The sequence below is a fragment of the Chenopodium quinoa genome, unplaced genomic scaffold (assembly GCF_001683475.1).
Source record: "Chenopodium quinoa cultivar QQ74 unplaced genomic scaffold, ASM168347v1, whole genome shotgun sequence".
Lineage (NCBI taxonomy): Eukaryota > Viridiplantae > Streptophyta > Magnoliopsida > Caryophyllales > Amaranthaceae > Chenopodium > Chenopodium quinoa.
The window spans coordinates 9,241,049-9,265,783 of record NW_018745024.1 but is presented as its reverse complement, the minus strand read 5'-3'; the positions used below and the strand labels follow the sequence as shown (position 1 = coordinate 9,265,783).

At 31.9% G+C, this 24,735-nt stretch overlaps 1 protein-coding gene and 1 long non-coding RNA gene across 2 annotated transcripts; both read right to left on the bottom strand.

Annotated features, from left to right (window-relative positions):
* Window positions 1-6,326: 6,326 nt before the first annotated feature.
* Window positions 6,327-23,978, bottom strand: LOC110708544 (ankyrin-1-like). The gene is made up of 4 exons (XM_021886685.1): window positions 23,484-23,978; window positions 17,985-18,593; window positions 14,510-15,021; window positions 6,327-7,073 (listed from the first exon to the last, which is right to left on the bottom strand). Exons 1-4 carry the CDS (start codon window positions 23,833-23,835, stop codon window positions 6,552-6,554), a joined length of 1,995 nt encoding a protein of 664 aa, XP_021742377.1. The 5' UTR covers window positions 23,836-23,978; the 3' UTR covers window positions 6,327-6,551.
* On the bottom strand, window positions 19,142-22,011 carry LOC110708545. Its single transcript, XR_002508757.1, has 2 exons — window positions 19,939-22,011; window positions 19,142-19,846 (listed from the first exon to the last, which is right to left on the bottom strand). It is a non-coding gene; the product is annotated as an uncharacterized LOC110708545 (long non-coding RNA).
* Window positions 23,979-24,735: the final 757 nt, after the last annotated feature.

Here is a 24,735-nt window from a genome sequence, read left to right as displayed (position 1 = left end):
AGCAATTCACGAGGCTAGTCGTGAATGTGTATGGTTAAGGTCGATAGTTCAACATATAAAAGAAGTTTGTGGTTTATCTTCTGGGAAAGAGGCACCAACAACTTTATATGAGGATAACGCTGCTTGTATTGCTCAACTTAAGGAAGGATACATCAAAGGCGACAGAACAAAGCACATCTTATCCAAATTTTTTCTTCACTCATGATCTTCAGAAGAATGGAGATATAAATGTATTGCAGATTCGTTCAAGTGAGAATTTAGCAGACTTATTTAATAAGGCTCTTCCGACAGCAACATTCAAAAAGTTAGCTTACGGCAATGGATTGTGTCGTCTTAAAGATCTCAGGTAATGTAGTCATGAGGGGGAGTTAATGCGCGTTGCACTCTTTTTTCCTTAACCATGGTTTTTTCCCACTGGGTTTTCCTGGTAAGGTTTTTAACGAGGCAGCATCTTATGCGCATTATAGTGTATTATTTTGTACAGGTTTTGTAGTAAATGTTAGTTATTGTTTTATTCAATATATAGTCATCCAAGGGGGAGTGTTATGATAATATCTAAATATGGATGACTATTATCCATGTACAACTTAGAATATTCTAGAGTTGGGTATTTGGTCTTATCCATTGATGGAACCCTAGAAAATGTACATTATATATATCCCGTAGTAGATGGAATATAAAATACAACGTAAAAAATCTTCCCTCATCTCTCTTTATTTTCTCTTCTATATTTAACATATTATTATTTTTTTTAATTTTTAATTTTTTTTTATGACAGGACCCATACTCTCTGCATTTAATTCACTAAAAATAAATTCTTTATTTATTATTATTATTATTATTATTTTTTATTTCATTATTTTTTTTTTCTTGTGTTTAGAGCTATCCCTCACCCTCATAAACTACAGTAATGTGCAACTCAGACAATGTCATAAATTTTTTTTTTTTACTGTGAACATTTGTAATTGGATACAATGATTCAATTTTTTAAAAAATTATGTTTTTTATGTCCTTTTCTATTTATTCAATACATTGGCTTAGCTTGTGAATTGTATAATTCTTTAATTAATTTTGCTCCTTATCTTTTTTAGATTTATCTGTTTATAAAGATGGCTTTGAGTTGAGGTGAGTCGTGATGTCCAAGGCCTATAGAAATGTGATGGGCCAGGCTCAAAATTGCAAAAAAGGGCCCAAGTCCATGGGCATGTCGGCTCTGCCCATAATAATGCACATGGACCCACGGGCTTTCCTCAATTTATCCAATTATATGCAATGGATGATGCTTGGTCATAGAACTCACTCATTATATCTTATGGTTTTTTTTTTTTTTTTTTTTTGAAGAAATATTATCTCTTGTGCTTAATTAATGGTTAGTTTATTTATTAATTTTTTTTTTTTTAAATGTTTGTATTAGGATATTTTGTTAATGGTGATAGACAAGTCCACAGGCCTATTTGCAGGCCTTGCCATAACTCTATTTCACAATTATACGGCCTATGGCCCAGCATAAATAATGTCAGGCCAGAGTGGGCGGGCTAGCTAGGCTCAGTGCCGTCATTATATTCAATTATGTTCAACAACTATTATCTAATTCTATTGTCTTCAAAAAAACTATTATCTAATAATCATCCATAAATATTTTGTACTATATAATAATAATATGTTGATAACAAAGACATAATAATCATAATAATAAAAAATAATAAAAATAATTTTATAATAATGTTTAATTGGGAAATTTGTTCAGAATAACCTTTTAAAGTGACCTTTTTTGTTAAGAAAAACCTTTTAAATTTTTTTAGGTAAGAGAAACCAGTTTTTTTTTTTTTTTTTTTTTTTTAATTATTATTATGATTCTCAAATGCCTTCAATTTTAATTTCAGGGACTTCAATCAGATTTTTATGATTTTCCTTCACATAATAAGGTTCGCATATAGGTTGAAGAAGAAGAAATTAGGGTTTAATAAAAGGAAAAGGGGGAAATTGAGGGGGGGGGGGGGAGGGGGAAACTAAGTAGTCACGTGCAATGCACAAAACTTTTTTGGCCGGAAAAAAGTCAATGGCAGAAATCTGATCAAAGAACCCTCGTCACAACCTAAATCATATAAAATTAACCTTTGGTGCCATTTTCTTTTCTTCTTCTTTTTTTTTTAAAAAAATAAAAAATCTTTATAACAAAAAAAAACCTACATAAAAAGACCTTTTTGACAAATTTTCCTTAAATAAATTTTACATCATCGATAATTTAAATGTGTATGCATTATATCATTTAGTTGGGTTTATTGATGAATTATGTTAATATTTATTGATAAAAAACCAACTAAACAAATGAAAAGATAACAGTTAAATGATTATTTTCCTTTTCCTTAGTTATTTCAAATGAGATCCAATGAGAAGGATCTTATAATGAGAAGGAAGAGAAAAAATCTTGATCGTACATATAAATCCAACGATGTGCATAAATTTTGAATTAATTGGAGTGAGATTGACGGTTGTAGTGGGCATCGAGCGGTGGTTACGGAAAATAAGAAAGTGTTGGAGAGAAAAGTACATGTGAGTTACGGTAGATTGGCCACCATTGTTGGAGCTTGGAGGAGAGAGAAATTTATGAGCATTAACAATGGCAGGAGAAGAGGTTGATAAGATCTTAAAAATGGAAGAGAAATATTTTTTAAGGCGTTGGTTTTTTATATTTTAAGATTCTGCACATTTAGTTCAAAATATATATATGCTTAGTACAAAAAATATGCGCACATAATCCTTCTCATCCTTCTCATATTAACACCCTTTTCATTTAGTTAATTTCAGTTTAGTTCAGTTCAGCTCAGTTCAGTAAATGTGAACAAGCCCAATATATATATATATATATATATATATATATATATATATATATATATATATATATAAAGCTAAACTTTTAGCCAGGTCACGAGACAATGACACTTGGTGCTCTAACTTTTCGCCAAGTGTCCACCACGTAGACGACAATTAATTAAAATTTTGACACGTATGATTTATTTGAATAATTTTTAACAAGACAAAAAGTTGGATTGATTTATTAGGATAAAACAGTTATTTTAAAGTTTTATTTTCAATAAAATTTAGATAGATTTAATTTGATAAAAAAAGTTATTCTAGAGTTTTAATTTCAATAAAACTTTTGGTTAAGATTTTATACAAATTAAAAAGGGGAAAAAAAAATCAAAGAGACTTATTAGTTTATATAACCGTTATCTTATAAATTTATTATTCTATATTATCATAATATTCGTTACATCAAAATAAATCCATTTACTTCTATTATTTCCTCTGTTTTTTAATAGTTGCAACACTTTTATCACGCTTTTCAAGAAGGTGATTAGACTAGGTAAACGAATTAATTAAGTTATGAAATTTTAGCCGTATAGCAACTTATCCCTTTTTTTCTTATCGACGGTAAAATTTTATGATTTAATTTATCCGCTTACCTGGTCTAAAATTTTCCTTTGGAAAGTATTGCGTAGAATGGACTCAAGTGAGTCTGGTCATACAAATAAAAAAAATAAAATTCTTAATTGTCAGGAATTAGATAAAAATAGTCAGATATTAAGTTATACTTTGTAAATATCAGATATTAGATTAAAATTGCCAGGAATTAGATAATAACGGTCAAATATTTAATTATAATTATAAGATATTAGATTATCAGTGTCAGATATTAGGTTTCAATTGTGAGAAATTAGATTATAATGGTCAGGTATTAGATTATAATTATCAGATATTATATTGTAATTGCCAGAACTTAGATTATAAGTTCAATTAGGGTCGTATTCTCTGGTTACGATTCTACCTTCATCCCCTTACCAGAAAATGCAGTATGAAACCGTCTTTTCGTTACTTATCAGATATACTAAAAGTGTCATAAATTAGATTATTAAAGTCAAGTATTGGTTTACAAATATCAGAAATTAGACAATATTCACAAAGAGAGAGCTCAGATTAAAGACAAACTAAGAAAAATGGCAGAGGGAATTATTTTTGACTTAGTTGCAAAAGCCTTGGAAGTTTTGGGTAAAGCAGCCTTTAAAGAGGCTGCATCCTGGTGGGGTGCACGAGCCGATTTGAAGAAACTAGAGAACACCATCAGGATGATCCAAGCTTGAGTTCGCGATGCTCAAAGGCACCAAGAAGCGAATGACAGTGATGCCGTCAAGGAGTGGATTCAAAAGCTGAGGATGGTGCTTTTACCAAGTTGATGACCACACTGTCGACCGCCAGAAACAGCGGATTGAACTTAACAAACAGCGTTACGGAGTGGGTAGGGGAGGGCTGCTAGCGTCGGGGTATGGGAGGGGGGTGGTCGCCGGCCACTGATAAGTGGCTAGGTAGTGGCAAAAAATTCATGAGTAGAAAATGACTATTAATCCATGAGTAGAAAATTCAAATAAAATACTCCGTATAAATTTTAGATAAAAAAGTTTATCTTAAAATTCAACGAACAACCCGGGCATCGCAAATATATATATATATATATATATATATATATATATATATATATATATATATATATATATATATATATATATATATATATATATATATAAGAACCTTCCTCTATATAAGAACCCAATCTTATATAAAAACCAATCTCAGCCCTTTATTAGTTTTGATCTAACAATCTAAAATGATCCTTTAGTAATGGCATTTCTGTAATTTTGAGAATTTCGTATTTAAAACATATAAAAAAAGTTTAGAACATGGAAAAAAATTTAGAACATAGGTAAGCATAAAAAATTTAGAACATAAGCAGAAAATTTTAGAACATAAGAAAAATAATTTTGAAGATAGCAAAATTTAGAACATAAGCAACCAAAAACATTAGAACATAAGAAAAATAATTTAGAACAAAAGTTGAAAAAATAATTTATAACATAAATAAAAATTAATAACTTAAGTTGAAAAAAAAAATTTAGAACATAGGAAAAAATTTAGAACATAAGCTGAAAAAATAACTTAGAACATAAGAACAAATTTAGAACATAATCTAACAATTTAGAACATTGAAAATAATTTGGAACATAAGTAGAAAAAATTTAAAATATAGGAAAAACTTTAGAACATAAGCTGAAAAAATAATTTAGAACCTAAAAAAATTTAGAACATAAGCTGGAAAAAAAAAAAGAACATAAGAACAAATTTAGAACATAATCTAAAAAAACAATTTAGAACATTGGAAAAAATTTAGAACATACGAAAATGTTTAGAACATAAGCAGAAAAAAGTTTAGAACATAAGGTATTCTTACATAAGAAAGGGTTTTATATAAAAAGGGTTCTTACCGGATCCCTCCCCTAAGGTATTCTTACATAAGAAAGGGTTCTTATATATATACGTATATATATACATACATATACGTATGTATATATACATATATACGTATGTATATATATACATATGTATATGTATATATATATGTATATGTATATATATACTACCTCCGTTTCTTATTATATGTAACAAATAAGTATTATTTGTGAGATTTAAAATATTCTTTTGTTGCAGATAATAAGAAATAGAGGTAGTATATAGGTCAATATGTGAGAATTCATACTTATATGAGAACTAATCTATAATTTAGAACACAAGAGTAAAAATTTAGAACATGCGTCTCAAATTTAAATTTAGAACACATGAGTAATAATTTAGAACATCTGTGTGAGTAATTATTTAGAACATCAGACTTAAGAACTAGAACATGCGAGTGAAAATTTAAAAAAATCTGCTTTATGAAATTTAGAACATATAAGTAAAATTTAGAACACCTGATTTAAATTTAGAACATGTGAATAAAAAAATTAGAACACCTGGTATAAAATATAGAAAATGGGAGTAAAAACGTAGAACATATGAGTAAAAATTTAGAACATGGGAGTAAAAATTGGAACATATGCTTTCAAATTTAGATCATATAGCTAAAAATCTTAGAACAAGCGCACGTTTTAAAATTTAGAACATATAAGCTAAAATTTTGGAATAAGTTATTCAAAATTTATAACATATAACTTAATAATACTACCTCCGTTTTTTATTAGTTGACACGTTTTATTTTAGCACTATTCACACACTCCCCTTTGACCATGTTTTTTGACTTATACGTAATGTAAAATATAGTCATGTGGGGTCTTGTTAGATTCGTCACGGTATATATTTTCAAAATATCAATTATTTTATAATTTTTACTTATCGGTAGCTAAAGATATTAATGTTTTGATTTGTGCATTGGCATACGTGTCTAACAACGTGTCAACTAAAAAGAAACGGAGGAAGTATATGCTTTAGAACATGTGAGTACTAATTTAGAACATCTGATTTAATTTTGGACACCTGGGAAAAAGTTTATAACATCAGGTATAAAATTTAAAACATACAAGTAAATATTTAGAACATAAAAAGTGTTCTCACATAAGAACAATTCTCACATAAAGGAGGGGTTCTCACGAGATTATTTATCCATTTTGGTAGTAATTATATCTATCCTGAGGAACCAACTGATTTAATATACTCACTCCAAATTATTCATCGCATCCTAGTTTTGAACTTTGAAGGATCCAGAGAAGAATACTCTTGTTGGTTATGAGTAGGACCATACAGCACACCACAATGATGAAAATGGAAACTGCCCATCCAGAAGAGTGATGGTGATGAGACACCACAGCGTAAACTCCAGTCATGAAGGCTAGCAGAGTCCCATAAAAGGACTGCTGGAGTATACTCACACTGAGATCAATTAAAACTAGTGCCTTTTCATTATCCAAATCCATAGCCCAGATTAGAGAGAACAAGACAACCATAGAACAACACATCGCATATGTATCAAATATCAAGAACGCTACGAATGCTGCATTATTCCCTAAAGCATCTTTTCCTTTATCATTGAAACCACCAGGAACTTGGAGTCCAGCTGCGAATGTTATTGTGGCTAGAAGTGCTGCTACTACTGACATCGTCCCTCTCATTTCCCCCAAGTTTGTCTTTTGTGACACATAGCTTGTTTTTATCCTTGGATATATATCTGTACGCTTGCACATTGAATCCTACAAGATAATGTATGTAGTTGTTGGCATAGCATTCACCCTATAAGGCTGATTTTAAAATAGAATTTTCTATCTGTATGCATACAGGAGCTATATTTCTGGTTCTAATGGTCTTTAAGTGTAGGCTCACTGCTGCATGATACTATGGATAGCTTCCTACAAGAAAGTAAGTGAACCAGGCCCAAAAATCTATCTTTTGACTCTTTTGTTGATTTCGTATATGCTAATATGTTATGATGAATAAATCATCTATTAGAAGGTAGATACTCTTACGAAGGCTCTAGGACGACAATTGTTTGGGTTTCCATTACGCTGTTGGACACTTGTGATCTCCACACTTTAACTTGAAGGGGAGTATTAGAATTGAAGTCCGTTATGGTAAACTTTTGTTGTATGGTTATCATTTGGTACATGTATCTCTTATGAGCTTCAAGTTTCCTATGTGTGTACTAACATTGTCAAAACGGTTTCACCGCTCGGTTTTGGTTCAATTTGAAACGATTCTCTTTAATACCGATTCAAGTGACCTATGGGTTGGTTTCAGTTTATTTTTTGTGCAGTTTTAATTCTGTTCTGCTTGTAAATGATTTAGTGCAAACGGGTTGCAGTGTGTAAATGGTTCGGTGTAAACCAGTGGCGATTCCAGTATGGGTTCAGTGGGTTCTGCTGAACCCATACTGGATCCGAAAAAAAACTGATAGGTTTTTTTCTACAAAAATAATCCAAACAAGGTATAAATATTAAACCATGCAAGTATTTATGTTAGATAATGCGCGGACTACTGGTTAGTGCTTCACCTTCTAGAGGAAAGGTATGGGTTCGAAACCCACTAACCACACTTCTTTTATTTTTTTTTTACAGAAAATTAATCAAAACAAGGGTTAAATATTAAACTATGCATTTATTTTCAAGAGAGAATCTGCGGACTATATATTAGCACTTTATATTTCAGAGGAAAGGTTTTGGTTCGAAACCCACTAACAACCTTGCACTTTTTTTTTATTTTTTTTCAGCTTTTATTTTTTTTAAGTAAATTTTTTTTTAATTAAACTCAAAACTGTTATTTATATTGTTAATTATCCAATAATTGAAGTTGTGAATGCTTGATGGATTTGTACAATTGTTAATTAGTTGGAGTAAATTGATAATTGGATAAATGATGTGAATTGTGAAACTGTGAATTCAAAATATGTGAAGTAGAAAGTAGAATGTTAATACGTATATATATTCTATCATTGTGTTTTACAGTTTGGATATGAAAAACTTAAAGTATTTTTGAAAGGACGTGTGTTAAAATTGCAAAATTCGTATAAAGTCGAGTTCAATTGTAATTTAGTTTAACTTTTTTGTTGTTATTGTAATTGACATGTATTGTGCACACCCGAATTAACAAATGAAAATTTTATTTTAATTATGACATTTGATATCGCTATATTAGTTTGGAGAGTGCCCTGGAATCGCCACTGGTGTAAACAGTTTTAAACCCGATTCAAATGGTTCGGGTTAACGATGGTTCAGATCTTTTTCGGTTCGATTCTATTTCAATTTGGTGAAACTGGTTCGGTTTGTTAACGGGTTTAATTCTTATACGGTTTAACATTACTCAGATCGGTTTGGTTTCGAGTTTACTAAACTACGATTTTGGTCGGCTTTTTTATAACAAAAAATATGTTGTTAATCGGTTCTAATTTAATTTTAGTCGGTCGATTTCAAGCAGTTAAATGGTTTCACTTTATTTTCTTCTGTGTTCTAATGAAGTAATAAATCATGAACTATTCAAAACAAACAAAAAAAAAAAAGATGCATGAACATAGTCTAAAATCAGTTATGTGTAAAAAAAATTACAATGAACTAATTACTAACTTAACCGAGACTCTGGTAATAATGTATTCTGTAGTAAACATGTGCACACAAGTAGATATCATTTAAAATTCCTTTTAACGTGATTTTAATCCTCTTTCTATAGTTCATACATTTATTAGATTAATATGACAAGATTTATTCTACTTAGACTACCAAATTATAAAAGCCGGTTTGTAAATAGTTTAGTTTATGAACGTTTCGGTTTATAAGAAGTTCGATTTATAAGCGAATCGATTTGTAAACCGTTTTGGTTAGTATAAATGGTTCGGTGTAAATGATTTTAGGTTAGAAACGGTTTGGGTTATAAACAAAGTTATGGTTCTTTTTTAGTTCGGTTCTAATTCAGTTCGATTTAGAAATTGTTTGGTTCTAATACGGTTTAACAGTATTTGGATGGTTCGGTATCAAGTTTACTTAATTGGTTTTCAGCTAAAAAAATGGTTTTAAATCAATTCGATTCTGATCTCATTTGGGTCAATTGGTTTCGGACAGTTAAATGATTTCGGTTTGAAATTTGACAGTGCTAGTTTGTACTATATATTGGTTTGTGAATATCATACAAGGCAAGCCATTTTCAACGATTCTTCTTTAGTTTAAATCTTTCCTTTCTTTTAGTAAGTATAGTACAGGTTTGGTATGAACTTGCTGGTACGAAAGATAGAGAGAATTAAAGATAAGGACTCATGTAATAACGAGAGAAATATAGAGAAATTATGTACATAGATGGTAATATTTCATTACTTGCAAAACTTTTTATAACGGTAATTGTTGCAATATTAAGAGGACGGAGGAAGTATATATATGTGTATAATCTTTCCTAAATTTAATTGAATTTACAATCATCTAACTTTTTTCATTCTAATATAAGACCTGTAGTTTTTTTACTTTCAAACTTTTTTGGTACCATATGGTGTCTTCGTAGGACTAAGGGCCTAAACTAATTAATTGACTGAATTGAGCTGAACTGAACTGAACTAAATATTTTATAAGCGAAGGAAATTAAGATAAGATTGAACTGAATTGAAGTGAATTTATTGGAGCTGAACTAAACTGCAAATAAGCTAAAGAGAACAAGCCCTAAGGGCTTGTTTGGCATCATTTTCGTTTTCAGATTCTTTTTTTTTTTAAAAAAAACCAAAAACCAAAAACTGAAAACAAGAAAAAGGTGTTTCCATTTTTCTATTGTCAGTTTTCAAAATTATCATGATTTTAATAAGTTTAAATAATTTTTGATTCATTTTTTCAAAAAAAAAATAAAATAATAATTTTTGATTCATTATGGAACATATATCATATACTTTTAAAAAATAAAAAATCAAAAAAATTTTGTTTAATGGTTGATTATTCTTGTTCTTTACTAGCTATATCTTTCATAGAATTTGTCCAATTTAGGAATCTGGTTTGAATAGATCGATAATGCATCAGTTGTTAAGTAGCCTGTTTTCCAATCAATTAAACCCAAAGGAATATTAAACAGACCCAAAATGTAAACATAGTGTTAGTTGACAATGGTCCTGTTAACCTCGTTTTTGATGTAGAATGGACTACAGAGAGAGGGAAATTAGGGTGTGGTGGTTGATGGAAATATCATGGTTGCAGTGAAAGAGGCCTGGCTGGTTGTAGACGGAAGGGGGAAGAAGTTTTATAAGGAGTTAGAAATTAAGCTACTATATTTGTCTCAATCCACTTGTCTCATAAGTCATAACTATTAATGAATTATGTGATTTATGATGTAAAATTCACAATAAAACTGTTTGTTAGTTATAGGTTGTCCGATTAGCATATTAGTGAATACCTTAATTATACACAAACACGTTTTAAAATTCCATCTTCGGTTTTTGGATCAAACATGCTTTTGAAAAAATAATATGCTTTCTTCTTCACTTTGCCTCACGAACCCATACGGTCAAATTTTATTTTTTTTTTAAAAAAAAAAAATTTCGCATAGATAAAATTGGCGATTATGCATACCTTAATTGTGATTGTCTAACATGTATTTTTTAGGATTTAAATCGAACCCAAATTCGTACATACAAACCCTGATTTCGAACGAGCTCAAAATTTTCATATACTAGCTATGTAGATCGAGACTTATTTTCAATCTGTATTGATGTGTGAGTTTACTTATGGGAAAAAGATTCTAATTATGGTAGTTATTTTCATCTAAGGATGAACAAAGATTCTAATGATGGTGGTCATTTTCATCCATGAGTGAAGGACATTGAAGAATATTTTGATTTTAATTATTTTAATTTGATAATTAATTTTTGGATTGTATTTTAGAAACTGTTTTTTTTTTATATATTAATAATTTTTTTTTATTTTCAAAAAAAATCAGAATTTAATTTTCAAAAAAAAAAAAGAAAGAAAAAGCAATTGAATTTAAAAAAGAAAAAAAAAACAAAAAAGACGTTTGACCAAGCAAAAAAGAAAAAGGAAAAATTAGCCAATATTGAAAACACAAATTTTTAAAAAAAGTCAGTGTACAATATTTAGTGTATGTCGCGCGGCCCAATTTGAGAAATTATTGTCCTCTTCAATATTCTCACGTGCCTCGGATTTTTTTTACTCGTACTTTTTTATTTACCTCTTTGATTTTGTCCTCTCCTCCAAAAACACTTTCTGATTTTTTTCTCTCTCCTCTTTTCTTTTCTACATTTTGGTCTTTATATAATTATAATCTCCTTATCCCCTCTCTCTCTCCTCTTCATTGCTTTTTCATCTTACCTCTTCTCCTTGTTTTTGTTCTTTCTAATGTTACAGTAATTTTTTTAAGTAGAATCAACTAAATTGGTGGATAAAAAATCTTTAAAGAAGAAAAAAGTTATAGTGAAGATGTGTCCTATTGAAGATTGTAATGATGTTCAGCGTTTTGTAATAAAGGTTTGATAACTTTTTTTTTTTGGTTGTATTATAATGGATTAACTTGTGTATGTTTAAGGGTAACTTATGCTTCGTATGTGTTTGTTTAAGGATAACTTTTTTTAGATTGAGGGTGACTTTTGTGAGTTTAAGGGTAACTTTTTGTAAATAAAAGGGTAACTTATATGTGTTTAAGGGTAGTTTATGTGTGTTTAAGGATAACTTTTTTTAGATTGAGGGTGACTTTTGTGAGTTTAAGGGTAACTTTTTGTAAATAAAAGGGTAACTTATATGTATTTAAGGGTAGTTTATGTGTGTTTAAGGATAGCTTTTTTTAGATTGAGGGTGACTTTTGTGAGTTTCAGGGTAACTTTTTGTAAATAAAAGGGTAACTTGTGTGTGTTTAAGGGTAGTTTATGTATGTTTAAGGATAACTTTTTCTAGATAGAGGGTGACTTTTGTGAGTTTAAGGGTAACTTTTTGTATATAAAAGGGTAACTTTTGAGTGTTATTGTGTTTTTATTTTATTTTTTAAATAAAAAATTTAATATAAACAAAAGTTAAATATAAGCAGGAAATTAACAATTTGTTTAAAGCGACGAAAACCTCAGTCAATTGGAGCGAAAATGTGAAAGATGAATGATGATAAACTACTCTTGAATTATAACGTATTGTGATTTGATTTAAATTTGTAACAAATCCACCAGACTTTTGCTAAGATTTGGCTCAATTACTAGTTGAGATAGCAGCTTTGAGGTTGGATTAAATCATAATTTTTGGAAAAATTTCAACAAATTTCTGGTTGGAGATAGAAAGCTAAGATAAAAAAAATTAATCAAAAAAAAAAAGTAAATTTGTTTTCTCTTTATTTTGGGCACTGCAGAGTGCAGAGTCTGCAGACACTATGGCTACAAATGGCACGTGATAATTATTGATGGACAGTATTTTTTATTGTGCACCGGGGGTATACAAAAGGAATTGTATTAAAAATAGGGATGGTTGTTTTAGGGATGACCATTGTAGAAACATCCATAATTTTATTCTTAAAAATCAGTTTTGACAGCATGCTAAGCTGGAGATATTTGCAGATTTCTTTCTAGATTTCTTTCTAGTTTCCTATTTAGCAAATAGGAAAATTTGTAAATAATAATCACAACTTTACTCCATTTTCTTTTAATCCTTACTTTGGATTATTCTAGCTAGAATAATCCTAAATTTAGGGGTTGTTTTATTTCTTCAATCCCAATTACCAGTTACCCGTTGAACAAGTTAATTTCTTTTTTATTTTTTAATAAGTGCCACGTGTCAAGAGTTAACTGGCCAAAAATTAAAAAAATAAAAAAATTCAGAAAACCCCTTCCCTAGCCACCCAGCCACACCGTCCACCGGAACCCCAACCCCACCGCACACCGAGGAACTCACAATCTTCCTCTCGCCGGCCAGCCACCCCATTCCACGCGACCATGCATGCTACAACCACAAATAACAACTAGCACCAGCAACCCAGCCCAAACAACCGCACAACCCGTAAACACCAAACAACCACCATCACCACCAGCCTAAACCATCAGCCGCAACACCCGTCTCCATCTCAGCTGCAATTCGCCACTTGCAAGGCTGCAATCAGCAATTTCGACACCTAATTTCAGCCTTCAATAGCATCAACAACTTAAACCTTAAACCTTAGATTTACAGCAGCGATTCCCCACCTCTAATAGCAATTCGACACCTCCGGTAGCAATTTGGCACTTCTTGAATCCATTTTTCACCTTAAGCCTTAGATTTACAGCAGCAAGGTACGGTAAATCGGAGACAACGATTGAATCTGTTGTTGCGGAAGGTAATGTTGCGGTGTTTGATGAGTTGGAATTGGGATACGAGAGCTGCTGAGGCGGATCAGAGTCGAACGCAGGGGGAGGTTTCAGGGGGGTTTGTGTTTTCGGGGTATGGGCGTGGGTTTTTTGGTGGCGGAGGGACGGGCGGTGGATGAGGTTGGAGGTTTCGGTGGGAGGCTAGGTGGTTTGAGTGGTTTTTGGTTTTTTTTTTCTTTTAATTTTTTTTTATAATTTTTTTTTATTTTTATACACCAATGACAAGCTGACACGTGTAATGTAACCTGCTATAGGTCGTTGACTTTTGTTGAGCGGTTTGGGATTGAAGAAAGAAAACAACCACTAAAGTTGGGATTATTCTAGTATAATCCAAAGTTGGGATTATTACTCCATCCGTCCCTAAATTACATTCCTCCTTTCTATCTTTGGTAAGTTTTTTTTTAGTAAATCAATTCTTTTTTTTGTTTTATATTTAATGCTTTCTCACTCATCCTTACCTAATCTCACTCATAATCCTTGTGTCAAATTACAATGAATATGATTGGTTTAAAATTTTCAATTAGAAGCATGTGATTGGTCCTTTTTTTTTGCAAATGACTGATGAAATGTCATGAGTAACAACTATTCTATTGTACTTCCCATTGCATTATCTATTATTGTTATTTGTCTTATTCTTCTCTCCTTAATTCCCGTGTAAATTTCCAAAGATGAATGTAATTTAGGGACGGATGGAGTAAAAGAAAATGGAGCAAAGTTGGGATTATTATTTACAAATTTTCCATATATATATATAGACACAAAAGCAACTCAAAGAAATTGAGGAATTCAGTCAAGAACTAAACTTAAAATATAATGACAAAGCAAGTTTGTAAAACGTACCCATTCTTTAGATTTCTCACATTCACTTGCTAGCATTGCCATGGCTGTTACCCCATTATTGTCCTTAATGTCTGGTTTTGCCTTGATTTTTAGTAATACTTCAGCCAGGACCAAATCTTTCCGTTGTATTGCTTGATGCAAAGGTGTCGCGCCTTGACTATCCTTTACATTAATCTGTTGTTCTATTCCAGGATATGTTTTGATGAATTCTTCATAATCTTTCTGATTTGTCAGGCAGATATGATGCAGAGGTGTATCTGTTTGCATCTCACAAAGCCGCCAGAATTTTTCCTTGTCGCTCGATATCAATTGGTGGAAAGCACCTACGTGACCATTTTCACAGGCATTAACCCAAGCTCTAGGTGAATTCTCCATCCAGTTAACTTTCATTAGCAATAATTCAATAAGGCTTGTATCTCCGGCTTTGGCTGCGTTGTCTAGGGGCGTATTTCCTTTGCTATCTTTGCTCTTTGCCCACTCAGGGTGGTATTCTATCAGCAATTTTGCAATTTCTGTATGCAAATGAGATAACTTGATTATGAGGAGAACAAATGTATTTGTTACGGAGTAACTACTCTTCAACCAACATTATCTCTATTCGATTTTATTGGGAGGGGACTGGAACCCAACCACCCTAAACTGATCCCGAATTTGGATTAGCCCAAAAGGTGAACCGGGTGGAACACCAAAAAAAAAAAAAACAAGACACAAGTTTACTAAAATGTTGGGATTAGGGCGTGTTTGGCGCTAGCATTTGAGTAGCTTTTAGTGGTTTGACTTGGTCAAACCATTACTTAACAAAAAAGTACGTGTTTGGCAAAGTAGTAGTTAGGGTAGCTTTTAGTCAAGGTAGCTTTTATGAAGAAAAAAAAATAGAAATATTAGCTTTTGAAGTTAGAGGTAGCTTTTGAGGTAGCCGTTTAAAATTTAATCTATAGAATTAAATATAAAATATTGATTTTTAAGTATTACGGCTAATCAACCGCTACTTTACCGAATACTCATATCTAAACAGCTAAGAACTACCTACACAGCTAACAGCTGCCTTCACAGCTATATTTTGCCGAACACGCCATTATTCTCATACTCCTTGTTATTTAGTCGTATCAAGATCAGTTTGGGAATCCAATCATCTATTATAAAATCTTACTTAGTGGCAAAAACAATTATTTATTTTTTTTTTCCTCTAAAATCCCTCCAATTTTCCTCTCCTCTCTTTTTTCCACCCTATAATTTAGGGTTTTTTTGTAATGGAAAAATTTTAGGATGTTTTTTTGCTGGCCTGGTTCTCCTTACATATTTCTTTTACTGGTATTTTTTTATTATTTCAAAAATACATTTACATTATCCGTTTTTTCACTCATTTGTAAGAAATTGTAAATTTGTTGGTATTTTTGTAACACACTCTAAACAAACATTGAAATAATTGTGAATTCGGAGTACATAAGTTAATTAAATTGATAGATCCGTTCAAAAAAAAAATTAACTTGATAGACAAGTAAAATAAGTTTCGTTTTGATTTCCCTTGAAAAGATTTTGTTTTAATTATTAAGTGTATTATATTCCATAAATAAAAATTAAATTATTATTATTATTATTATTATTATTATTATCATCATCATCATTAAGTGTATTTTTTTTTATCATGATAACGTATTTATAGGCCGTGTTTAGTGAATAGCCCAAAGCTGAAGCTGATTATGTTAGCTGATTTTGACTATCGGATTGTATTAACTTATTTGACTAACTTATTTTATTACCTTATCGTATAAAAATGTTTGGTAAATAGCTGATAGCTTAAAGTTGTTTGAGTATGTGAAATGACCAATAAGCTAATTATGATGTAGGTAATTTAGGTAGGATTTTAAATTCAATGGGGATATAAGTGTCATTTCACTATAGATTAATGAATAAGCTAATTAAAAAAACTCCTTTTAAGGAGCTTTTTCAAAAAGAGCTTATTTAGTGGAATAAACTCTTTAAATAAGCTTCCCACCAAACACCTTGAATTAGCTTACTTAACAGTCAATATGCTAATGTTGGTCTAATAAGCTGTTTACCAAACACAGCCACAAATTGTAATTGCAGTTATGTCAAAATTTTCAATAATCATTTAAAAAAAGAGATTTCTTTATTTGCTGATAACTTAAAATATCCGAGTATTTGCTTAGAGATTATACTACCTATGTTCTTATTATGTGCAACAAAGGGGTATTATTTATGAGACATAAAATATTCCTTTGTTGCACATAATAAGAAACGGAGGTAGTAAGTAGAACTTATTTTAGACAATGTGAAACTTTTCCTCTAATATTGTTTTTTTAAGGTAAATAATTTTAAAAAAAGTTCTGTGAAGGCGGATGCACCATGCTCCGTGCATCTGATTTTCTTTTAAAAAAAAAAGACGGAATGAACAAATAGTTGTTCAGTAAATAACATATAGTTGTTTTGTAAGGAAAATATACCTATTTTATAACGAACATCACATATAGTTGTTTTGTAATGAACATATAGTTGTTTTGTAAAGAACATGCATCTATTTTGTAAATAAAACATCCAGCATTATTTTCTTTATATATATATATATATATATATATATATATATATATATATATATAAAGAACATCGATCCGTAATATTAATAATGAACATGATAAAATAATGTAATGAATATTATTTTATTCAACAAAAAAAAGGAACATTATAGTAATTTTTAAAGAACATCTAGCTTTTCAATCTTGCTCTCTTTTTTTTCAGTTGACACCTTTTTTAGTATACTTCCTCTGTTTTTTTAGTTAACACCTTTTCTATTTCCTCTTTAGTATACTTCCTCAGTTTTTTTTTAGTTGACACTTTTTTTAGTTGGCAAGCGTGATAATAAAAAGGTGTCAACATTATAGTAATTTTTAAAGAGCATTATTTCCCAATCTCAAATTACGAATTTGTATATTTCTTCATATTTTAATTTCACTTGTTTAAATTATTTAGAAAGATGAATAAAAATCTTAGAGAGAGAAATAGTATACTTCCTCTGTTTTTTTTAGTTGACACCTTTTTATTATCACGTTTGCCAACACATGTTTTTAACATTTAATAACTTCAATTATCAACATTGTAAAATTATATAAAGTGGATATTAAAAAACTATACACATAGACAATTCAAACAAGATCTCACATGATTATATTTTATCGTATCTATCAATCACAAAAGCGAGTCAAAGTGTAGTCTGTGAATAATGTAAAAGTCAAACGGTGTCAACTAAAAAAACGGAGGAAGTATGATTTAATTTTTAAGGCAAAGTAACCTTTACAAAAGCAAGAAAATACTCATCGGTCACTTAAGAAGTCACATATTTGGTAATTAAATTTTAAGCCATTAATATGTTGGTTTTTAGGACATCACATAAATATTTTTTAAATAAATATTTGACCAAGTTCTATTATGAGCAGTTAATGATAGAAGAATGTAGTACCTGGGCAGTTTAAAGCTACGTGCATAGGGTTTTGTTTATCTGGACCAGTATGCACAGTGTATTCTGTACTTGTGCATTTCAGAATTATTTCTCTTACTAGGTCGAAATAATTATTTTGGACAGCTAGGAAAAGTGGACTTTCACCGGTGTTGGAGGTGATCTTGCACTGATCTTCAGGATTATTTTTCTCATCCAACAAATGCATCCCCACTTCAAATTTTTTATTTCTGATGGCCAAAAGCAAAGGAGTATCCCCGTTTTTGTTCCTTTGTAACCAAGGATGCTGATTTTTTCCGTTGTACTGATCTCTCTTGTGATATTTTTGCTCCTGTAAGTATGCTTCTATAAGGAGGTCTGCTACTTCAGGTAAGCTACGTTCCGCGGCAACATGAAGAGGATTATAATCAAATGTGTCCTTTTGACAGATTACTTTTTGGCGGACTGTAGACCAAGCTATCTCCGGTATAGGCTTTTGCTCTAGAAACCATTTCAAAGAATCTAGCTTCTCATATCTAACCCAATCATGAAGAAATGTCTCCTCACGGCTTACATTATTGCTTCTGTACATGAGATCGGGGTATCTTTCCAGCAGTTTTCGTCCGACATTCTCTGTTAGCACCAAAGAAAAGGGAAAAAAAACTGATTTGTTAGAGAGTATATGACTGTTGCATTAGGTTAAAAGAACCGTTGCATTAAACCTAGTGCAACAGCTAATGGCGGATCCATGATTTGTGAAATGGGGGTACGAAATGAATTTCGATAAAAAAGTTTACAAAATAATAAGAATTGCAATAATTTTTTCCTAAATAAATTTTGAGTTAATAAATCATTTTACTTTGTATTACTAATTGCGTGTACAAATGTACAATACATCCCATCCTCCTCCGATAAGTCTTATTATTGAGTAATTAAATATGTTTCCGGAAAAAAAAAAGAGATTATCTAAGAGACCTGTTATCTGGAACAACAAGTCTCTTTGATTGAAAAAACTAAACTACAAAAAATCACCAAAGAGGCTAAGAGACCTTTTTTTAAGTAGGCGATCTCTTTGATGTTACTCAAAAACGCGGGCTAATTTGTTGCTTTGACTAACTACATAACAGAACCTAAGAGACCACCTCTTTGATACAGGAGGTCTCTTTTCTTACCAGACTTTATTTTTTTTTGGCAGAATGGGGGTACAACTGTAACTCTATGTGCCCCCTAGATCCGCCATTGGCAACAGCCGCAAATGCAACGGTTTAGTCGTTAGAATAGGTCTATAGCAACGGCTTCTTGCCCTATTGCAACAATTTTTATTAGGGGTTGCATTTGCTCGTTTATGTTTACTATGTTAAAAGTAAGGAAAATTTATTCAAAAGGACCACTTAAGTTGTCTCTTTTATTCAGAAGGACCAATTAAAAAAAAGTTGTTAAAAAGGACCACAAAACACACTTTGGGTTGTTGAGAGGGACCAAGTCCTATTTTCAGGTAGACCATCACGTGCCATGAAGTTGGGTTGTTGTTGTTTTTTTTATTTTTTTTTACGATTACCCCCAACATTCCCTATTTTCCATTTCTTCTTCTTTTTCTCCCTGCTCAAAAGCACTGTTCATGGATTTAGAAGTCTGCCATTGTTGGTGAGATCAGAGGCTATTAAAGGTAAATTCTTTGTACTATTCTCTCTCCCTGTCACTTTCCTTTCTTATCTTGGAGTGTTTCCTCACCATTTGTATTCATTTTTTTTTTGTTTTTGTTTTTGTTTTTGTTTTTGACCTTATCAATGGCAAAAGGAAAGGAAAAGGGCAAAAAAAGCACAATTGTCAATCGACTTGATATTCCGCTGCACTTAGTTCTCTTCATTTTGCCCAGATTCATTTTGCTGCAAATTCAATTTGAACAAAACACTGAAACGGACAACATCAACCAAAATTGCAAAATTCGACAAATTCGAAAAAATTTCACAATGCTTACCTTCTGTGACTTGTCCTCAACAGTCAACTGCATTGTGGATGAATTTGTTAGGAGAAAGAGGGCTCAATTGCACATTACAGTCAATCTAGAGTTTATACTTTGAGGAGAGAGAAAGAAGAAATGAAAACAATTGGGGGTAATTGGGAATTTTGGGGGAAAATCGTGAAAAAAGTGAGAAAAAAAAAAAATTAGACTCAACTCAATGAGTCATGTGCCTGGCACGTGATGGTCAACGCCGGAGTCCGGCATTGACTTGCCTGAAAATAAAACTTGGTCCCTCTTAACAACCCAAAGTGTGTTTTGTGGTCCTTTTTAACAACTTTTGTCTTAATTGGTCGTTCTGAACAAAAGAGACCGCTTAAGTGGTCCTTTTGAACAAATTATCCTATAAGTAAAGCGGAACATTATTATAGTAAATCATTTTACATTAAAAGTAAATACATATTTGTTCAACCCCTTGCACAACTTATTTTAACGAAAATATACTAAATGTCATCAAGTAAAAAAAAAAAAACTCAATTTTAATGATTAATTGCTGAGATTGGTTCTTAATTCTCAAAATATACACCTAAGTTTTCACATAATCTCATTTATATATAGAATCAAGTTATAATGAGAACCAATGCTAAAATGAGAACTATGAACTTATCTAGGCTTCACATAATCTCATTTGCATATAGAATCAAGTAATAATGAAAACCAAGGCTAAAATGAGAACTATGAACTTATTTAGGCTTTTATATTAATCGGACAGTCCACATGCTTCATGGCTAAAATGAGAACTATGAACTTATTTAGGCTTTTATATTAATCAGACAGTCCACATGCTTCCCATATCATTAATGACATTTTTGTAATATTTCAACTTTACAAAACAGTTCCAATTTCATTTCATAAAATAAATGAAAACTTAGTAAAAGTAAATGAAAACTTAGTAAAAGTAAATGAAATTAATCATAAAGTAAATGAAATTGCCTTAAAAGTTAAAAGCTGAAAAAACTTTGAAAAGCCGCGAAATTACGAAAATGCCATTAATGAGTGCAGGTGAACGTGAGCCGTCAGATCGAGCGTGATTAAAGGCTCATATTAGTTCTTAGTTCTCATTATTCATCTTGGTTCTCATATTATCTCAACAAAGAAACAAACACACACACACACACACACATACAAATCAAGCAATGTCTAGTGAAAAAGTTTGCATCTCACAGTGAAGAGGTTGTAGGATCAAACCCACTAGAGGTACTTTGGGGTGGGGATTTCTTTATCCTTCCCCCCCCCCCAACACACACACACACTCAAAATATCTAGCCCGATCCGGGAGGAACTATGAGAGGTTTCGACCCGGCAGAGCCCTTCTCCTTATTACCAACCATAACTAGGTTTTCTTCCTCAACTTATAATGTTTTATGTAAAGAATATGCTTTGTTTTTTGACAAAGGATAAAGAAAAGAGCCTAGTACATATTACTACAAAAGCAAATAAAAAGAACGGCATCCGAATATGCATTTTAAGTACAAAGGAATTGCACATTTCTACTATCAAATATGCAAGCACATATCATTTTTAAAATAAGCACATTTTTTACAAAAAAAATATACATTTAGTTTAAAGATAATGCACAATTGATTTTCAATCTTTTCTTTGATACGTGTTGTGTCCATAATTCACTTACTAGATTCATGAGAGAAAGATGGTAGGAAGAGGAAATACATAGGAATAGGGTGGAGATAGAGGGAAATGGAGAAAATGAGCTCTGGGTGAAAATAAATGGGATGGAGTTATGAACTGGAAGGAAAAGAAGGGAAGAAAAACACAGGAGAAAAGAAAGAAATGGGAAAAAAATTACATTATTTACAAATATGACATTAATGAAATATGTACGTATGTATGTATATATATACATACATACTTATATATGTATATACATACATACATTTACTTATACATACATGCATATATGTACACACGCACACACACACAATTTATGGCATTATTGTAATTTCGTAAATTTTTAAACTTTTTTTTCCAGTGTTTTAACTTTTTTAAACTTATTTTAATGCCATAAAATCAATGTCATCAATGACACGGGAAGCATGTGATATATATATATATATATATATATATATATATATATATATATATATATATATACTACCTCCGTTAAATGTTATCTGCAACTTTTGTCATTTTTGTCCGCTAAGCATTATGTGCAACAAAAAAATTTCTTTCCTCTTTTAGTAAAAAAAAACTTGTCAAATGTCAATTTTACCCTCATTAAAAAAATTAAAACACAATTTACTAATTATAATCAGATTTAATTAATCACTAATTTCTCTCCCAATTTTCACCCCAACTAACCCAATCTAATTCATCTTCATCTTCAACTCAAGAAATCCAAAATCATCTACATTCATCTTCATCTTCATTCATCTACATCTTCATCTTCCCCCATATATTCTCTCTCCTCTTTCAATATCATTATCTCTCTTAATCTTTCTTAGATCTTCTTTCTCTCTCTTCAACTTTTTTAAAATTTTGTAGTGGGTTTCATGGATTTGAGATCTTCTTTCTCTTTTTTCAGCTTTCAAGAAGTGCAATTCGTGATGAATTTGTGGGATTTTCTCGGTTTTCCGTCGGATCTGGGTTTTGTTTTCGAGGAGGGGGGTTTTTCTGGGTTTTGATTTAAGTTGGGGTGGGATTTCTGGGTTTTGATTTTCGTGGGGGTGGGTTGTTCTGGGTTTTGATTTTCGTGGGGTGGGTTTTTCCGGGTTTTGATTTTCGTGGGGGTCGGATTTTCTGGGTTTTGATTTTCGTGGGTGGTGGTGGTGGTTTTGTGGGGGTTGGTAGTGGTGGTAATTTCATGAGGGTTGGTAGTGGTGGTGGTTTCGTGGGGTTGGTAGTGGAGTTGGTTTCGCGGGTTGGTGAAGGCGATGACGGTGGTGGTCTTGGTGAAGGCGGTGTCGGTGGTGTTAGACTGTTGACTGGTCTTGGTGGTGGCAGTAGGTGGTGTACTGGTGTTGGCCAGTCTTGGTGGTGGCAGTGGGTGTTTGATTAATTATCCAAACATTCTCTCTCCACCTTAATTACATACCCCTAAAATACATTAATCACCATTATCAATTTTGCATCGTGAACCGTAAAGTCCCCCAAAGTTGCAGATAACATTTAACGAAAGTAGTATATATATAATATTTATGTTAGTGTGTTAATTAGAGAAATAAATTATAAACTAGTAATGGTCCTTACGAAATAAGACAAGTGTTGCGATTAATTTGAAATAGATGATAAAGTGAGAAAAGTGTTGCGATTAATTTGAAATGGTGGATGGATATGGAGTAAAAAAAACAAAAACAAAAACAAAAAAAAAAAAAAAAAAAAACATTTTTTGGTAGCAAAATACTTAAAAGCCAACTATAGACTTCTCCAATTCTGTTGTACTGTGCAGTTGGTGTAGGTCCATGACTCCATTCCTATCGAGCTTAAATTTGGGATGCTCTTTAGCAGTTAGTATGACAGAAAATAATCATCTAAATAACTAAACTCACCTGAGCACTGGGGCACCACACTTAAGGGATTTTGATAGTTTGACGTGGTATTGTCTTTGTCTGAAGAATCAGTACTTGACTCCAACATTCTTAAGGCAACATCTTCAAACCCCTTTTCTACCGCGAGGTAGAGAGGAGTATAACCATCCTTGTCACAAAAGCCACTCATCAACCCCGAAATGTTCGAATCAATTGACAGCAAAGACAAAGCGACTTCCTTGTGCCCTTCCCTGATTGCTATATGCAATGGTATCTCCTTATTCATGTTCCCTTCAATCCATGGTTCTCGATGATTAACATCGACGTCAACCGTAATCTCCTTATTCATGTTCCCTTCCGCAAGAGCATTCATGTTTTCCTTACAAGCTTATGTATGACGGGAAAATAATTCCTGCTAAGTTGCTAGCAAGAGCTTTTTTTATAAAAAAAAAAAAAAATTAAAAAATAGAACTTGTGCATGTTTATTCTAGTATTGAAGGATTATAAAGGAAATGGTGGCTGAGTTTTCCAGCTCTATCTTATTATCTTAAGAAGGATCTATCCTCGGATGAAGATTACCACTTATTGCATGTGGCCTTGAATGACTGTATGAGCGTTTACTTTTCAAACCCAAGTCTTTGAATTTTTTTTTTTTTTTTTTTTTGACAGTGAGAACAAAGAAAAGAAAACATAAGCAACAGACTAAAAAGACCAAAAAAAACACTCCCGAGCACGAGCCTTTCCAGCCAACCAGTGTGCAGGAGACACCCATTCCCTAGGAACCTTAAGAATTTTACAAGCCGCACAGGTAGACAAAAGAACCCGAGTATCCCGAAGTAACCAGTATAAAGAAACCTCATCTTTCTGTTGTTGGGCTAACATCCGACACAGAGGCTCACAGTCCGAGTAAATAAGAATCCTACGAAAACCACGAGAAAATGCATTGCGTAACCCCCAAAAACAAGCCTGTAACTCAGACTGTAAGGCTGAAGAAGAGAGAGAAGCACGGGCCCCTCCTCCTCGGACTGAAGGAGAACCACAATCACGAAGAACCCAACCAGCACCTGCCGAATTATCCGAGGATGACCAAGACCCGTTGCAAATCAAACAAATATCAAACCCCGATGTAAGGTCCCCAGCAAGAGTGGCAGCAAATCCCGAACCAACAGGCCTAGGGCTAGGACCCAAAGTAGAGGAAGGAAGGTGAGAATCCTGAGCCTGCCTCCCCCGCACATTCCACTGAGAAGCAAGAAGCAAAACATCATCAGGAGAG